We start from the raw sequence: 19,270 nt of genomic DNA on the forward strand, positions 1-19,270 counted from the left end.
GCTCAGAAGGGTTTCCCTGCATCTAAGTCTTAGATTCACTGCAGTATAAAAGTGACCCTAAACCCTTTTTTTTTTTTAAAGTGTAATTTTATAAGACAGGTTTATTTTGCCCGTTCTCAAAGTTAGGCAGAATTAACTAGAAGATGCATTGGTAAGTCATCAGGGCTAGAGCAAGAAAACTCAGTGCAAGGACGAAGAGATAAATATAAGACTTAAAGACATGTATATGGCCAGAGAAAAACAGTTAGTATAGGAAGCAAGACCGCAGCAGATTTTGTGTTTGCCAAGGAAATAGATGAGGTGAAATGACAGGTGGGAAGAAGGGGGAAGAAGGTATTTAATAAGGGCTTCCAGTTTCCAGAGCTCTGCATAATCCCTGTCTGTTTTGCTTTTTTCACACTTAATGACTGTGTCAACCAGATGCAGCGCAGCACTAACTGAAGCTGGCCAGAAAGTGAGCCCCCTCCTCCTCCACGTCTGCTTAACCCACGTTTCTTCCTCTGCAGATCCATTGCCCGGTGTCCCACGGCTGTGCTGTAACAGCCCCCCTCGGCAGCAAGCCTTGCTGGACCCCGCACCCCAGGTAAAGTTGCTGCAGCTCCGGGATCAACCCCCACCGGCTTCGCGTCCCTGCCAAAGCCAGATGTTCCCTCGCTTTGCACAAGCCTCGGCCCCAGAGCTTCCTGCTCCCTCTCCCAGATCGGCCCCAGCTGCCTCCCCGCCTCTTGCGGGGGCCGGGGCGGCCCGGGAGGAGGAGCCGCCGCCTCCCCGCTTCCTCCGCCCGTCCCCGCCGGGCGGGTCTGGTGCGTGGCACAGGCTCCGGCAGCTCCGGAGCTTTCTAGAGCCGCCGTCCGCCGGGTCCCTGCGGAGCGGCGCCCGGGTCCGTCCCGCAGGCAGCGGTCCCGGTCGGTATCGGCTCCCGGACCGGGATCCGGGCAGGGAAGTCGCCTCCATGGTGCCTCCGGCGGTGCTGCTGCCCTGGGTGGTGCTGGCGCTGCTCGGGGCGGAGGGCGGCGGTGCCTCCGAGCAGGAAGGTAAGGGGGGGTGTCTGCTGCGGGGCAGAGGGTGGGGACTGGCAGCACGGGGAGCTGGTGGCCCGGCCGATGGACGGGCACGTCCGCGGTCGGGGCCACCACTGTCCTTAGCGCCCCGGTCCAGCTCAGAGGCATTGCCCGACCCGAGAGTAGTGCCCGCTGCAGAGCCCGAGCCCCTGGGCGGCATCTAGCGCCTGCTGCCGAGTTCTGAGGCAGTGCACAGGCCGGCGTGGGTGTCCTCTGCACATGCTTCTTGGGCGCCTCAGTTACCAGACAGGCGCTCACAGCTCTGAGTTGTGCGAGACGAGCCTTGGACACCATTTCATCCCAATAAAGTGCTCGCAGTCCCTTGGGTAGCGTCCCACCTGGGTCAGCCCTTCCTGGTTTTGAACTGACACGGTTCAAGAATTAGTTAACAGGCAGCATTTGATCCCAGAGTGGCCACAGTGTGACCTGAGATCCGGGATGCTCCTGAAATAACATCAGTCTAGCCCCACATAAACAGTTGGTAGATGCTCTGAAGAGTAGTTGGTAGAGCAGTGGAGGATTAGGGCAGCCAGAGTGTCAGCCAGCCTGACAAAGAGGTTCACACACTGTCATTTTGCCAAGAAGTTTGGATAATTATCTCTCTCTTCATTAGAGAAGTGGCAATTAAGAGGAGATTTCGTCTTCAGAATATTTCCCTTCACAATGTGTGATTCTCGTATAATTACCTTTACTATATATATTACTTAATAATAATACAGCTAATGTGTATCCATGGAAGAGTTGGAAGGGGAGTTCTTTAGCTGTGGTGGCATAACTAAAGCAAAATCTTTTCAGCATTTAGGATAACTATTAGACAAATACAAGTAAGAAATTAACTTCTGTGCTATCCTGCCTTCCTTACACACCCCGAATCTTCCATTTTTTAGTAAGGTTTTAGAGCGCACTAGAGATATAAAATTGAGTGCTAGGAAAAGAGAACAAGGTATGTTGGTTAGGAAGAGGGATTTGGAATTAACTGCTTTCTGAACACATTCACTTTTGGCATGGCTCGAAGAAAAAATGCCTTACCTTTGCTGTGCCTCAGCTTCCCCAGAGTAATATGAGAATGATACCTACCTTCTCTCTTCTATGTTCTTTTACATCCCTGCAAAAGCTCTAAGCGTAGTTATTTGTAGTTAATGGAATCTTTAAAAAAAACTTCCATAAATGTAGATTTAATACAGAGATTATATTATCCACTAGTAAATTGTGCACTGATTTTCTCTATTTGATCCTTGTATTAATGGTATTTTCTGGACACGATCTTGACAGGAAGTGGCACAGTAAGATTTCCCAAAGCACAGCCTAGGGATAAATTCATTCCTTGTCCTAAAATGCAGCTGCAGCTGTGCTTTCCCTGTAGAGTCAGAGTGGAAGTAAATAACTCTAAAATTTTTTGTGACTGATATCATCTTGTCACTGATTTTTAGTGTTTGTACCCAGTCATTTCACTGCAATGTTGATATCGGAGTCCCTGTTAAGTGCTTTGTCCCTACAGGATCCTTTCCACCTATAGTGCTCAAAAACCCTCACAAAAGTGGTACATGTCCTCTATTACAATTTTACAGATGGAAAAAGAGAGGGATAGCAAGATTGACTCCATGTTCCATAGCAGAGCTAGCAGTACAGTCCAGCTCCCCTGGTTCCTACTCCATTGCTTGCTTCGTTAACCACACTGTGTTTGTATTTTGCAGCCATACCATTATTAAATGTATTTATATGATTTCTAATTGTTAGCATGGCCCAAGGAGTCTCTGGGCCCAGCTTAATGGAATAGGCTACCCTTTCTACATAGGAAAAGTAACTGTGACATGAAAGTAGGGAAGCATAAATCTGCTTTTGGAGGTTTAAAATGCTGCATGTGATACTGAAATTAAAAGGGTTTACAGCTCTGTCTCTGGAAATACCTATCAGCTGCACCAGTGTTCAGCAAAATCTTCAAGAAAGAGAAGAAAGGGTTAAAAGAGAAGGAGCGGAGGCAACATAGCTCAGCACTAGCTTCTAGTACTGGGCTGAAGGAATGTCTCTTGGGATGGAAAGCTCTCGCTACTGCAGAGATTTCTCCAAACAGAAACTGAGCTTAATGTCTCTCACAGTCTTACCCCCACAGACCAGTAATGACAGGGGAATCTTGGAATTCTGCTGGAGAGGATAATTGTGCTGGCTTTTCCATGCTCCAGTGAGTTTGCACGGTGAAACCTTTTCTGTCTTGGAAATAGGACACCGCTTCCTGTTCATCCATGTGAGCCTTTAGCTCTCGCATTTTGTCCAGCAAACTTCTGGCACTCATATAAACAGTTTGTTGCTTTCTTGGGGTAACGGCATGAAAATGAGTTAGTGATTTATTTAATGTGAGATGCCTGAGAATTCAAGCTAAAATAATTGCACAGCAGTCAGGCTCTTTTCTTTCTTTCCTTCTTTTACCATTAACATATGCTTTCTCCTCTCCTTTCAGGTACTAGAATTTGATGTTTGTCTTTACATTCCTCTCTGGCAAGCCCACGTTTGCCACCCTCTTCATTGGCAGCATGATCTTCACCTTCTCAGAAACCATGAGCTCAAAGCTATCTAATAAAGCTGCCATCGTTTTCTGCATGCCATCGTATGGCTAGAAACTTTAATGGCTTTAGCATATTCCCTGAGGAGGTATCTATTTTACTCATTTGTTTGCACCCTCTGGCTGGACAGGACAAAAGGAACTGGAGCGTGCTGGAGGAACTGGATTAGGAATGCACTTTATACGTCTAAAAATCTGCCTTTAAAAACTGCACAAATGCAGGATTCATATTCTTTTATTCATCACTCCCTTTGCCTGTCTGTGTGAATGTGTAAAAAATACAATTAGAGCTGACCTTCTATTGATTGTTCTCAATCTCTCCTCTCTTTTTATTCTGATGCAGGTAAAGGATTTTAGGAATTTCATTGGGAACATCCTCTTTCTTCCTACTTTGGAGTCTTACACTTGTTTTTTTACTTTTGGTGCCTTTTGGACTCCAGCTTCTAGATCCTTCCTCCCTAAGATCAGACAAGAGTATCAGTTTGGGTACACTAGTAAGATGCATCTGGTACATCCATTGAAAAAAATCATTGTTCCAAAAGAAGCCCGCTCAAGCCAAGAAAATGTGCTTTCAGTTTTTCCTGGTATTTTCTGATGTTAAAATAGGATGGCCAGGATTTGGATTCCAGAACCTATATAAATTCCTACTTAAGCAAAAGTGTTAGGATGAAGTATAGCATTTAATCATTACAATGAAGAAACCAGAGCTTCTGCATAAAAATCACATTCCAGTGGTACTATAGAGAAGCTTCTGAAAGAGACCTTCAGGATTTAGCTTTGTCATTTTTAAGGGACTGGAAATGAAAAGCAAGTTTGGGAGGAGAATGTAAATGAAAATTATGGCAGAATTAAATTCACATTGTGTATGTCTGAAAAAATCTGGAAAACACCTCAGGAATGCAGTACAAAATTGGAGCAGCCATGGAGAAGGAATAATAACATTCAGCCTAATTTTGGTCTTCCCTACACCCAGTCAATGCTGAGTGACAAAAAAGCAACTCTGTGGGGAACAGGAAGCCAATTACACTAAATGGCTGACTTCCAAATGGGCATTTTGTAGTAGTTCTATTTTTTATCTTCAAGTTTAATTTCCTTCACACTCTATGTGACAGAAGAGAATTGTAGCTTTCAATAGCAGGGCAAAAAAATCACTTAACACAATATATTTTCTTTTTCTAGCTCATAACTCAGGCAATGAAATTGTGTCTTTACATAATCTCTCATTTTATACCCAGGACCGAGTTCTAATCTCTGCTGCAAAGGAAGTCCTGCTTTGCTGCAATTAGTTTTGGGTTCTTCAATCAAACCCTGAAATTTGTTGTTCTGTCCCCTGCGATAGTTCCTCCAGTAATAGTTCCTCCAGTAAAACACGCTTTCATTTTCCCTCTACGAATCTTTGATGAGTTGGTGCCAAGAAAATCCAGGCAGCAAATAAGTAGGATTTGAAGCTGGTTTTCTTCCTGAGGTTGAAGCTTTGTGGGCAGTGAGAACACCTATAGTGCTTAACATTGTACAGTGTAGAGATAATTGAGTGAGGTGTAAGCAAGCTGTTTTCTTCTCAGCAGGATATGGTAGCTCCACAGCTAGACTACCTCCCTTGCCTGATTTAAAATGAACCTGAACATTTTTGAGTGTCATATAGAACAGACCTAACCTGTGTCCATGACTGTTTGCACAAAAGTTGGGACTCCTGGATTCTATTGCTGGATTCATGATCAACTTAAAGAATGTACTGGGAAAGTAACTTTGCTTCTCAGTGGTTGGATTTTGACTTCCCTTTGTCAAATCTGTCAAGTACCTTTAAGACTATTGATCTCTACCTTGGCTCAGTATCTGATAGTAAAGCCTCTTTGTTAGGTGTGGTTGTGAAAACAATGCAAGTTGAATGTGTCTCTTTTGCTTTCTCCTGTATGCAGAAAACCTGCTGGTTCTTACTGTTGCCACCAAGCAGACTGAGGGATTCCAACGCTTTAGAAGATCAGCCCAGTTCTTCAACTACAAAGTCCAGGTGATGGCTGGCAGCCTCAGTAGTGGTTGGTCAAAGGGAATTTTGAACTGTGGAATGGGTAAGATTTGGCCACAAAGTGATTAAATAAAAGCTTAAGAGGGGACATACCTACTCAGCTGGCTGAAAAATCTTGTGACTGGGGCATTTCTGAAGCAGTGTCTTATTCCTTCCTGAGTGTTGGCTTGAGGTGAGATCCATAAGTTCTGCTCAAGGGACCCCCATGGCAACTTTCCGTTGCAGTGCCAAAACACACAGTACAAAGTGTGCTCCTGTCCCTGTTGCTGAGAGTTACTGTGGTACATGTTACTCTCTCCATCCCAGAGAATGCTTCAAAGGCTGGCATACCTAGTCCATCTGTCCTGATGCTGGTTTTTTCTGTTGTGATTTGCATTGGGAGTTATCAGGTCTAGCAAGGTTGTGGGTTCTGGTCCTTTCCTGTGAGTCTTGCTGGGAAAGTGACCTGTTCAGTAGACCCTGTGCCTGTTGTTTTTAGGTGCTGGGGCTGGATGAGGAATGGCAGGGTGGAGATGACAAGAAGCCAGCAGGAGGTGGGCAGAAGGTCCGTCTCTTGAAATCAGCTTTGAAGCAGTATGTGGATAAGGAAGACCTGATCATCCTTTTCGTAGACAGGTAATGGGTTGGAAAATATTTGCCATGAACTGAATCATAAGGCTGTTCGGACAGGCTCTTACTAAGAAGAAATAAACTGTGAAGTAGATTGCTTTTGGAAGGTGTATCCAGACGTCCATTTTTTTTCCCCCTGAATTCTCTGCAGTTGCCTAAGAGTTGCTTAGAGCTGCATCCGTGGCAGCTGGGGAGGTCTGATCAGAATAGGCTGATTCCAACTTTTGCATAAAATTGATAGTGTTGTACCTGTATCTGCCAGGGTGGAATTTGGCTGCCTCTATCTGCAGAGAATGAGCAGACAATTTCTGTGGATCTAGGCAGGCCTTTCTTACCAGAACTATTTGTTTTATAAGGTGAGGCAGGCTGCAACACAATCCTGAGAGCCAAGAATTAGTCTGCCAGATAAATGTGAAGAGGGAAAAGGATGGTTTGGAGTCTCATTGTCTTTTCATATGCCCAGCAACAGGCAGGTCTGGGATCCCTGTATCTGTCTCTGGCTCCCATAGCAGGGAGATCATCTTTTGCAGCTCTGAGTGTCTACGTGTGTTTAGAGAAGTTGGGAATGATTAATCTCTGGAATGAGCAACTTTTTCACTCGCTAAAATGAGTTTGAAGTATGCAAATCCTCTTGCAGAAAATGCAAGTCTCATTCTGGGAGTGTCGCCTGGGAATTAGTCAGTTCTACCCAGTACTGAAGAGACAGCGGCTGGAGTGCAGCATCCAGTGACTAGTGTCCAGTATAGGTTCCTCCTGAAGATTTGCAGGGAGCTCAGTGGAGAGTTGCAGCATGCCAAAATGTGTAAAAAAGCATGACCTATGGGTTTGTTTAATCTAGAAAGGAATGGCAGCGTAATTTTTCCTCCAATAAGTTAAAAATTGTTACAATGAGAGCACCAGGGGTTCACAGTTCTAAATGGGGGCAAAACAAGAAGAGATCAGCTTGTTTTGCAGCTTGGAAGATTTGTTTTTATCATCAGTGAAAACTTTGTAAAAATAAGAATGGGCGTAAGTTGCCCCAAGCCACTGTGGAATCTTCTGCAGTGGAAAGTAACATCTTCCATCCTGTGAATAAGATTGGATTTTAATTAGCTATAATTATGACAAAAAATGTAATGCTGTGAAGCAGAACTAAAAGAAAGGAATTCCTAAAGAATTAGCTGTTTCTAGAAACTTCACGCTGACATGTTTTTCTGACTCCATTCCTTTTTGTCCCTTTCTTGTCTGTCTTTTACTCTAGCTATGATGTACTCTTTGCTTCGGGCCCTGCAGAACTGCTGAAGAAGTTCAAACAAGCCAAGAGCAAGGTGGTCTTCTCAGCAGAGAACTACATCTATCCTGACAGAAAGTTGGAAGCCAAGTACCCTCAGGTGCGAGATGGAAAGCGCTTCCTGGGTTCTGGAGGTAAGATGCAGAACCTTCTTTCAGCCGAGAACCTCTCTCAGCTTTTTCCTCCTATTAAAAGGCCTTTGGAAAAAGTAGCAAGGGACCAGGTTTGGAAAGCATCTTTATAGAAGATGGCACAAATCGAAGCGTTGTGCGTAACTGGCCGGAATGGAAAGATTAACAATGCTTCTGTCTTTTACCTGCAGGAGGGGACATAGCTATGAATTGCCTGTAGAAGGATAAGAACCTGCTCCCTATTCCTTCTCCCTTTTCAGTGAGACTTATCATTCAGGGTGTGGGTATCTGAGCTTTTCTGATGCTGAAGATTACAGGTTTGATCCTGGTGTCATTCCATGTTGGGAAGTGCGGTCTAGACATGCCTTTGCTGAAAGCTGGTGTATCTCTGCAGTAACACAGGGTGGACTGAGACTGTGTGTGAAAGAAGTGAGAGTGTGTGTATGCAGGAATGCTTTCCTTTTTTGGTTGTCTGGGTTGAAACACCTCTTCATACTTATTCCCACAGGCTTCATAGGTTATGCTCCAAACCTGAAGAAGCTTGTGGAGGAGTGGAAAGGACAGGATGATGACAGTGACCAGCTCTTCTATACGAATGTCTTCTTGGATCCAGAAAAAAGAGTAGGTGTAGCTAGATTTTGGGATTAGGAGGAGTCATCTGAGAAGCATCACTGTTAATCCTCTATGCAGTATCCCTGTTGACAGTAGAAGAAGTTAATCACGTACATATTGACTCTTAATTAATGCTCTGGCATCCTTACATGGAAAAGGCCAGTAGTATGTATAGTTAGCCATTTCCGTTCTGAAAATTTGCATTCTAGCCACCACCCCTTTGTTCAGTTATTAGCAGTTTTTATCTTTAAGCTTAAAACGTGAATGGGAAGATAGGTGTCTTAAAACAAGCCTGGAAACTCATACCAGTATCCATATGTGCTGATGTTTAAAGCTATTGAGTGTGGCAGAACTAACCAGCCTCCTTCCAGGGGTTGTGAAACCCAGACTTTAAGCATGTATCTTCCCTGCAGAGTACAGTGCCGACTTACAGATATCCAACCTAGCACTAAAATACATTTTAAGTACAGGGGCAGATGAGGCCTGAGCAGGTTTGAGGTGATGAAAGGGACAAAGGTTCACAGCCTTTTAGCCACTCTTGTGCCACAGGATAGGGACTGTAGACATCACAGTGGGTAGCCCTGCTGGAACAAAGAGGCTGCCACTGCCTTCAGCAAACACTTCCAGATCCTGGCAAGCAAAATCTGCGTCAGCCTCTGTAGCATGCCACGTAACATCATACAGAAGCCTGGAATGGACCCTGGAAGCATCATTGCCATTCCAGCACCGTGTGGTGCACTGGCTGAATCATCCAGCCCACGGGGTGATTCTGCTTCTGTTGTCCCTGCCCAGTTCCGCATTACACAGTGCAGTCTGTCCCTGAGGGACACCACAAATGCATGGGAGCTAAGAAGTCAAACTGTAACAGTAAAGTCAAGAGGAAACATTAGATATAGGAAACTGCTTTCAGACTGATTAGAGAAGGAGTTGCACTTTTTTACCAGCAGGACTGGTAAAAAATTCAGAACAGCTGCACTTTTTTACTTCCCCAAATCCGATTATGGCCTGTGATATTTTGACATGACCAGTTCTTTTAATGTTCTCATCTGCAGTTCTGGCCCTGTGCCACACAAAGGCTGAGTAATTCCACTGACTTGGCATTCGGACAGCGGATGTTAGCACCCTGCTGTCCTTTCCAGTAATCAATCTTAATAGATGCCTGGAGGGACACCGAACTCTGTTAAGTCAGAGCTGGATTTTAGTCTGACAAAAACCCAGTCAGAGTGTGGCTTGCAGCAGGGAATAAAAACAAAGATTGCACAAGCTGGCCTTGCACCTTTACTGTGTTCTGGTTTGACACCGGTATCTGGGACAACACTTGGGGTGACACTTGTCCTGTGGATAGATGGCAAGAAACCATCGTCAGAGCAGATGTTTTTGCTATCTCGGCATTCCTGCATGTTATACATGGGTTTTATATGACTGTGCCGCAAGTGTACTTCATTAATATGCTGCGTATTATTATTGGCACACCCACAGCAGTTTTAAAATGTTTATTTGCATGGTTTTGCCTAATACAATATGTTTAAATTGTTTTAGAAAATGGTGAGTTGTCCCAGATTCAAGTGAAAATGAGGGTTAGCTGGGAGTGGTTTAGATTTCAGAGCTTGGATAGTATGGAAATGATTATAAGAATGTGATACATCTTTGCTCAGCATAGGGTCTCTCACATGTAAAGAACTTGTGTTCTAATTAAGGTTATTTATCTCATTCTTTTAAAGGAAAGTATCAACATCAGTCTAGACCAAAGAAGCCGGATCTTCCAAAACCTAAATGGAGCATTAGGTGAGATGGAAGAAGGAAGCTCATTTCTCCTTGGAATGCAACGGCATGTTGACACCAGAAATAAAGTTGTAGCTGAGGGGATTAAATTTCAGAAATTCCTGTCCCTGCAGAATAAGCATCAGTAAAAAGCCTCTGCTAGAGTTCTGAGCTTTATTTGCAATTCCACTGTGACCAGCTAGGTTCTCATTGCAATCCCCTCTTCACGTGGGGGAATGCAGGTCAGGTTTTCCATCTTACACCTCCTTGCCACTTTGATCTCCAAGCATGTCAGATTGCATTAGCCTTGGGGATTGAAACTAGGAGGGACTTTCAGTGCAAGTAGTAACACACAATCTTGCCTAGGGCTTGTCTGTCTTTCCGCTTCAGAACTGTGTCTGGAATGCCATAGAAGGTGAGATACAGGCAGATACTGCCTGTGAGCACTCACTGACCATACCAGGCTTCTGATCTGACCTGCTGATTGATTGATTTTGCTAGTCCTGGCAAAAGTGATTCACATACTCTCCTGACACTACTGCCTAATATTTTCAGTTTATAGTCTTGCACTACTCCATCTTTATTCCAGCCAGGTAAAAAATTATAATGGCAGTGTAGTTTTTGGCTCTTGTGCTCATTATAACAATGATAGACTGGAGCTTGGATCTGTACTAGTCTGTTTTCCAAAGGATTTTGTGTGGTTGTGTTGAGGAGACATCTTGGATGATCTCTGGCAGGAGGGTGGACTTTTGTCAGGGGTGAAAAAGAGAGGCAGCAGGTGCATAGAATGCTTAGGTGAGAAGGGCCAGAGTCCTCCCTGGCCATCAGTAGCTGTTCCTCACTGCACAATTTGTCAATGCCAGTTTTGAAAGACTCTTTCAGTGTGGCTTCTGCCACTTCCTAGTAGAAGGCATATTTGTCAGCCCAGCAAGCTGCATTCTTTGTCTGACTTTCCAGCCATCTCCTGTTACCTCACAGGATCATTCTGAACAGTTTTTCTCCTTTTCAGATGTGGTCTGTAGCCCTTAAACGACTTGTGCATGGTTATTCGCGTCCATGCTTTCATCTTTCAGCAGTTGTTCAGTAGAAATGGGGCATGGTGCTGCTAATTATCAATAAAAGCCTTCCTGTGTTAACATGATGGCAATGTCATTTCCAGATGAGGTAGTTCTGAAGTTTGAAAACTCACGAGTGAGAGCAAGAAACTTGTTATATGACACTCTGCCTGTGGTGATTCATGGAAATGGACCCACCAAGGTAAGTGGGGATCCTGAGAGAAAGATTTGGTATGTATTTGTTGCAAAGTGACCCTTTAGGCTAGAGTATATCAAATTACTGTCTTCCCATATATTGACTTTCCCTGTGTGCATTTATATTTGAGAAACAATAAGTGGTCCAGGTCCATAGCAGCAAGATGGGTCTGGCTCAAAGATCAGCATGTAATTGGACCCTCAGGCTGTCATGCTTTTCCGATTCTTTAGTCCAAGAAAGGTAAACGAAGTTCTGATGAAAGGTGATCTTACACTGGGGGTGGATGCAAAGAAACTCCCCTGCCCTGTAATACGTAACATGGCAAATTGCCTTTTGCAGCTGCAGCTAAACTACCTGGGAAACTACATTCCTCAAATATGGACGTTTGAGACCGGCTGCACTGTGTGTGATGAAGGTCTGCGAAGCCTCACAGGGTTCAAGGTAAGGCTGATGTCTGTTCAAAGCTCTCAAGACAAGTCTTGCAATTACTATGGGATCTTATGTGTCTGATGTGATACATGAGCTGCGACTTCTCTCCTCTTCTCACTGAATGTAGGATGAGGCATTGCCAATGATTCTGATTGGCATTTTCATCGAGCAGCCCACTCCATTCCTCTCCCAGTTTTTCTTGCGGCTTCGTAACCTTCATTATCCAAAGCAACGAATCCAGCTCTTTATTCACAACCATGTAAGTAAGGTTGTCCTGTGATGGTCTTGGCAAATGTGAGGAAAACGTTGCTCATCTGATTTGGCGTTTTCAAGAACGGGAGGCTGAGCAGCCTGAAATGAGCCCATCTTATCTGTTTTTCTTTATTTTTCCTTTGGCACAGGAGCAACATCACTTGATGCAGGTGGAGTCTTTTGTTAAAGAGCATGGCAAAGAATATCTTGCCGTCAAAGTGATTGGACCAGATGATGAGGTGGAGAATGCTGAGGCGCGTAACTTGGGCATGTAAGTGAAGAGGCCATACATGATGGTTAGCAGAGTCAGCCTGTGTTCAAACTAAGGCAGTCGGTTTCTTCTGAGGATCATCACTGTCAGGTGGAACCTTCTCTTCTTTCAGTTGCCCTTTTCTTTCAATTTTGCTAGCATTAAGTCCCCATGCCCATTATATATTGGCAAAAAAATCAGCTTCCGTACCAGCTCCCTTTCTCCAATTTCAGAAATGAAGTTCTCACTAGTCCTTTGCTCTGTTAGGATAGCCCGGTACCTCCCACGCTCATCAAGCAGTCTATATACCCAGTTATAGATCACAAAGGATTTGCACCTGTATCTCTGAAGAAGAGGAGTGTAGTAGTAAAACTAAGAGCTAGTGGCAGAGTATCTCCTTGTCTGTGATCAGGAGGTGTGAGTTTGATCTTAGGTCTGGATTTGGGCCAACTGCAAATGGGAACCTCTTCAGTTTGAGCTGAGGGTACAGTTTGCTAAATGCAATTTTGACTGTGTGTCAGTGTCTGCTATTGGATGCTGAATCTGATGTGCTTGTACTATGCTAGGCCTCCAAGTTGTTACATTAAACTGAACTTTTCCGAGCACCCAGAAGGCAACCTTTAGACTACAAGGTGAAGGAATTCCTGGTGTTCTGTCCCTTGTCTTGCTCTGTTTTAGGAGGATTTTGGTGTGACTTTTCTTGTTCTCTGGCTATAGGGATTTGTGCAGAAAGGATCCTGACTGTGACTATTACTTCAGCCTGGATGCTGAGATAGTTCTGAAGAACACAGAGACTCTAAGAATCCTGATTGAACAGAACAAGTGAGTTCTTTCGTCTGAGCAATCCTTGCTGGTCATGTTTTGCACAAGAAATACAGTAAACTCTTTTATCACCGAGATGTATAAGGCACTAGGAGAACTGTGTCAGAGTTGGAATGTTAGACAAACACCTCTTATTTGGTCTTTTTTTTTTACTGTAGTTGTAATCCATGGATTTTAGGCAGTGGATGTGAATCATCCCTAGTTTTGTCTTTATATAGTCACTAGAACAAATCAGATTCTAAGAGACCTGCTGCAGGGTCCAGTTAGATAGGAGATTGTGACCATATTTGCCCTTTCTTATGTGGAATTTTATTCCAGCAGTTAACAGAAGCAGCAACTCTGTGAGGGAGGGGGAATCTAACTCTTACTGTCCTGTGATTTGTAAATCTTTTCCTTTCCTTCCTGTGGTAGCATCCTGTCCTGCAATTCCTTTTTATTTTGTGCTCGCAGGCTGGTGATTGCCCCACTGGTAAGCCGCCATGAGAAGTTGTGGTCAAATTTCTGGGGAGCGCTGAGCCCTGATGGATACTATGCCCGCTCAGAAGATTATGTGGATATTGTTCAAAGGCGGAGGGTGTGAGTATGCAAAGAGAGCTTCTTACTGATACAATCCCTCAAATCTAAAGCTTGCTGCAGCACATTATCATCAAACTAGCTAATGTCAAAGAACCAGAGCACAGCTGTATTTGTGTACAGAAAAGGAAAAGAAGTCTGTGCTCCTATTTGGAAGCTGCTCTATGTTCTCCCCTGAGCAGAGATGATAACGTACTTTGGGCAGATTTTCTTATGGTCAGAGTAAGGATTTGAGGGTCCTGACTCCACTGAAACCACTTCATCTTACTCATGTCATGTTTTCCCACCTGTGGATTATAGTTAGTGTGATCCTTAAAATCCTGTAAAGTGCTGTTTAATTTTTATCAGATAGTCTTCATAAAATACCAGGTGATCCTTGAAGGGAAGATTCACAAAATATAACTGTTGGTTCATTCATATTCTTGAGGGGCTCTCTTTTTTTTTTAGGCCATTATGTGTGTGATAAATGCTGGAAATCAGCTTATGCACCTTTGGCTGGTTCAGGTTTTTTAAATCACTGGTAAAAAATATGTTGATCTCTCTGGGAAGAGATTCAAGCCATTAATTATGTCCCTAGCAAAAACACACAGTAGCAATTAATTGCTTTCACAGTGGACTAGCATTTGTGCAGCTTAAAAGCTCTGGACAATATAAGTGATTTTTTCTGGAATGACAATCCCTACTGGTATGGTTTCTCCCTACTGCTCTGAGTTGGCCCGTTTAGGCGAGCCTGGCTGATACTGCAGTGCTGCCTGCCATCTCATCAAATCCAGCAGTTTCTGTCTTAGTGGTATTTCACATCTTACTCTTCTATCTCTGTGTTTCAGCGGGCTTTGGAACGTTCCCTACATCAGCAGCGTTTACATGGTTAAAGCCAAGGCTCTGCGATCAGAGCTTGATGAGGCAGATCTCTTCCACAGTGGCAAGCTGGATGCGGACATGGCTTTCTGCCACAACGTTCGGAATCAGGTCAGTCGAGGAGAGAGAGGCTGGCAGGGGAGAACTGCATGCCAGGGTGGAGGTGACAAGATTAAGTAGTTTCAAGGCATTCAGCTCTGCCAGGGCATGGGACAGGATGAACTGGCGTTATTCAATACTGTGTAGGCTTGGAACAGTATGGGTTTTCTATCTTGCTGTGAAACCGCACAGAGCCAGGGATCACTAAATGTGGATAACATTTTTGTTCTTGGGCCTATTCAGGGCTGTTCTAAATGGAATTGACAGGGTAGGAAGGAAGAACCTAATCTCACAGCAGCTGCTCTGCTCTGCTTCCAACCCTGGCTGACAAGAGGCACAGAATTACTGGCTCTGGCTATAACCTTTCAAAGTTCCTCATATCCAGTGTGGAAATTATACTGAGGGCCCACAGGAGAAAGAATGAGTAAATGAACAGCTTGGGCAGAGCCATCATCACTGGGGAACTGTCCAGTGCTTATATTTCATAGTGGCTCACAGAAATGTGAGGCCTGGAAACAAAGCTTGGTTGTTTCCCTCTGTCCTGCAGGGAGTCTTTATGTACCTGACAAATCGGCATCAGTTTGGACACATACTGTCCCTGGAGAATTATCAGACAACTCACCTGCACAATGACCTCTGGCAAATATTCAGCAATCCTGAGGTGAGATAACCTGCATGCACAGCAGGCTTTGCAGTGTGGCACGTGAAGATTTGATGACTAGCTTCACCAATAAGGAAGGTCCAGGCTTTGTAATAACGATGTCTCTCGGGTGGGATGAGGAGCGTAGTCACAGAATTTAAAGAGAGGGTGTTTATGTGATTTGTAACATCTGGATCTTCAAAGCCTGTGAAATACTGCTGCACGAGTGTCTGGCCTTTCATTGCCTCTTTAACCAGGCCCCACAGAAATGACTGGTTTGCTTATCTTTTAACTGCAGGACTGGAGAGAAAAGTACATCCATGAAAACTACACAGCAGCTCTGAAAGGAAAATTGGTAGAAATGGTAAGGAAACATCACTCTTACCCATCAGAATGGGAGGTTAGCATCACGACAATGCTTGTATTATCACTATTGTCATTCTCAGGAATAAGCAGTTCAGCACAACCTTGTCTTTCAAATCCAGAGGAAACATGACCTTGAAAGTATTTTTAGAGCCAAATCATCCTTCCAGAAGTACATCTCCAGCTCTCTTAAATGGAAGTGGGGCACATAAATCAGAAGACAAATCTCTATCCTCAATATTTTAGTTACTTTCCACTTAAACTGACTCAATCTACAGTCAGTTTAGTCTTACTCCTTTCGCCTCAAGCACCTGTCCTTGTTCCTGCTATTCTCACCTGCCTACTCTCTGCAGCCCTGCCCAGATGTTTACTGGTTCCCCATATTCACTGACACTGCCTGTGATGAGCTGGTGGAAGAAATGGAACATTATGGCCAGTGGTCCACAGGTGACAACACGGTAAGAAAAAGCAGGAGCTTTTTGATTTCTGGGTCACACCATTATCCTTGTGTAATTGGTGGCAGCAGGGCCTCCTGTAAGAAAGTGTTAGATCCCACAGTTAAACCAGGAAACTGGAGGCAGTACGATTTTGTTCCTGATTAACGCTGTGATTTTGCCCCGGTTTTAATTGTGAAGTAATTTTTCTGAGTCCTCTTTACTGTCCTCTGAAGCTACAGCATTCAGCTCTTCTGATGGTAATAATGTTTACCTTAAGTTTTAATTATTGTTTGAAATGAGTTTTCCATCCTGGAAATTCTGATAAATAAACGTCATATTTATTTGTAGTTACCAGAAACGAGTGCTTTTCATTCCTGAAATCCAGGTTTCCCATCCTTATGGGTATTTTCATGATTCTGTTTCAGGACAGCAGAATACAAGGAGGATATGAGAACGTCCCAACTATTGACATACACATGAACCAAATTGGCTTTGAAAGGGAATGGTACAAGTTTCTTCTGGACTATATTGCACCCATCACAGAGAAACTGTACCCAGGATACTATACGAAGGTATGTATACCCTAGCATCAAAATTCGTGGTCAGCTCAGCGCCTGCTCCAGTTGCAACTTTGTGAAAAGACTGCTAGAGTCCTCTAGCAATATGCATACTATTTCCCAATATGGAGGAACTGACCCTGGAGTATGACGTAAGTATATGCATCAGAAAATACGCAATTTCCCAGTGACATTATCCTGGCTTATTGTTGCCTTCCTCTCTTAGCAGTGGGATGCAATTTAAATATTACACCTTGCTCTGCAGCTCAGTAGCCATGGACTACTGTAGCCCTGTAACAGATGTGCACTTTGTTCTTCTCTCCTGCAGACTCAGTTTGAGCTCGCCTTTGTAGTTCGCTACAAACCTGACGAGCAGCCCTCTTTAATGCCCCATCATGATGCTTCCACCTTTACCATTAACATTGCTTTGAACCGAGTTGGAATAGACTATGAGGTAAGTGGTTGCGAGTGTGTCAAGAATGCAGTACAGCCTCTTGAGCAGTCTAGGCAGCTGAAAACCCTTTCCATGTCTGGCTTCTTCACACTAAGGTTTGCAACTAATGACTGGGCTAGGGTAGAAAGAAGATTTTTGAATGCATCAGAACACAGACGATTCCCCACGCACCTTCTCACGTTTTCAGAATGGCTGCCAGGAGAAGGCAGAGACCCTTTCCCTTAGGTGCTTTTACCAAGCTGATGTGTCTCTTGTTTTGTTTCCATCAGGGAGGAGGCTGCCGGTTTCTGCGCTACAATTGCTCCATTCGAGCTCCACGGAAAGGGTGGACCCTTATGCATCCAGGACGCCTGACCCACTATCATGAAGGTCTTCCAACCACCAAAGGGACCCGTTATATCGCAGTGTCCTTTCTTGATCCCTAGAGCCATGCTTCACAGGAAGGACCTTTCCCTGGCTCTGCTCACTGCTGACTTTGAGTGGAAACAGGGAATGCTGCTGAGAGTTTGTAAGGCATTGATCAAAGCTATTCGGATATTGATTTTTAATGATATTTTAAGACTCCACTACTGGAAGATCTCCCTCTCTGATACTGCAGGTAATATCTAGGAATATTGCTGTAGAATTTGGAAGGAGATTTTGTGCCTTCATTTTTGATTCTGCTCCTCATCCGCTGTTTCTTGGAAATGCAGTTTACTTGAACCTTCACCGATTGGTTGGCTTTACAAAAATGCTTTCTTGGACTGGAAATCCAGCTTTTTGGAGGCAAGTCACAAGCTCTCTCTCCAAGTAGCTGGAAGCCCATTTTCATCCACAGGATATACAAGACTGGACGTTAGACAATAATTCCTGGATGTTATTCCAAATACCAACCAATCAGGGAGCTGACTCCAGGAGTCATAACAGTTAAATGTTCATACCAGATGAAACTCAGTAATAAGAGCCTGAAGATCATCTGATTCCTTACCTCTTTGCAGTCCTTGGAAGCATATCACAAAGTTCAAAGCAGCAGCAGTGGCAATATAGGTGCTTCCAGTTAGCTAAAGGAAGATCCGCTAATGATACTTTACCTCTGGGATTAGACTGAAGAGATGAACGGTAGCCTCTCTACTATTACTGCAGCTAAAAGGAGCATGCATACCCAGACAAATTCAGACCATGTTGGTATGCCTAGATCAGTCAGGAGGGCTTCACTGCTGAATTGTCTCTGTTCTATCCCATGTTAAGATTGTCAAAAGCTCTAATCAATCTCTAGATAACAACCCAGAGGTCCCAGTGGTCTTTGGTGGCCTCATGGTGGTTCTCAGAGATTGTTTTGATAATCTTCTTTGCATCTAATTTGAATGAGCCATCAAAGAGCTCTTCTCTGGTACTTAGGGGAAATCATTATTCAGTGTTTCTATTATTTGAGATTCCAAACCAAAACACTCCACTGCAGACACTTCTCCGCTGGGGTCGAGGCTGGTAGAAATGAGTGGTTGGAAAGTGCTGAGATTGTAGTGAACTGGTAGGTGTAAAAATCTGTCTAGACTAGACCCATGGTTAGAGAGGGAAGGGGGAGAAACCTTTTCTGCTGTTGCCTGTGAGATACCTGCTCTGCTTATCAGACACCGTTGAGTTCTGGGTCTGCCAGACTAGTATGTTTCACAAGCAGTAAATTCACATCATGATTGTCCTTAGGAAAAAAAAATAATCTTCCTCTTAGTTCTCTGTGTTTCCAGGTTCTACAGTCTGTCAGGTGTAGAGCCCTGTCATCTAGGATGGGTCGTATTAGTGCAGGCAGAATCACTTTAGACATGTAAATTCTGGGAGGGAACTTTATACAGTTTGAATGGACGTGAGGAAGGCGACGGAGACCTTTTCCCGCTGCTTTCCATGTGCTTTTTAGGTCTATTTCGAGGCTACACACTCACGCGTGCCCAAGGGAGAAAAATTCAGGCAGGGACAATCCGTTTGAAAAGTAAAACGGTAATAAATCTTGTTAGGTGAAGTGCGGAACTAACTATCTGTTACCAAATGAAGGGATGCGATAGGCCAATCTTTGAGAAGATGTCCAAAGGGTGTATGTATTTATTCAGCAGGTTGTTTGTTTGTTGTTTTTTTTTGGTTGTTTTTTTTTTTTTTCACTTACTTTGTTGTGCCTTTCCCCTGCCCAGTGCGGTGATTGGAATTAACGAGGCGTCCGCCACACGCGATGTACCATTTCAGCCAGGGGAACTCGCATTAAACCCGTACCCCACCGCGACGCTGTCAGTGGCTTT

At 44.1% G+C, this 19,270-nt stretch overlaps 1 protein-coding gene across 1 annotated transcript; it reads left to right on the top strand.

The window, feature by feature from the left end:
• The first annotated feature begins 628 nt into the window (after window positions 1–628).
• On the top strand, window positions 629–19,249 carry PLOD1 (procollagen-lysine,2-oxoglutarate 5-dioxygenase 1). Its single transcript, XM_049828220.1, has 19 exons — window positions 629–1,034; window positions 5,535–5,626; window positions 6,120–6,256; window positions 7,491–7,654; window positions 8,160–8,272; window positions 9,985–10,048; window positions 11,184–11,281; window positions 11,615–11,716; window positions 11,832–11,963; window positions 12,106–12,227; window positions 12,924–13,028; window positions 13,479–13,604; window positions 14,429–14,570; window positions 15,106–15,219; window positions 15,497–15,562; window positions 15,915–16,019; window positions 16,424–16,570; window positions 16,884–17,009; window positions 17,279–19,249. The coding sequence occupies exons 1-19, from the start codon at window positions 644–646 to the stop codon at window positions 17,432–17,434; spliced, it is 2,502 nt and encodes an 833-aa protein (XP_049684177.1). The 5' UTR covers window positions 629–643; the 3' UTR covers window positions 17,435–19,249.
• Window positions 19,250–19,270: the final 21 nt, after the last annotated feature.

Source organism: Accipiter gentilis, chromosome 1 (assembly GCF_929443795.1).
Source record: "Accipiter gentilis chromosome 1, bAccGen1.1, whole genome shotgun sequence".
Classification (NCBI taxonomy): Eukaryota; Metazoa; Chordata; class Aves; order Accipitriformes; family Accipitridae; genus Astur; species Astur gentilis.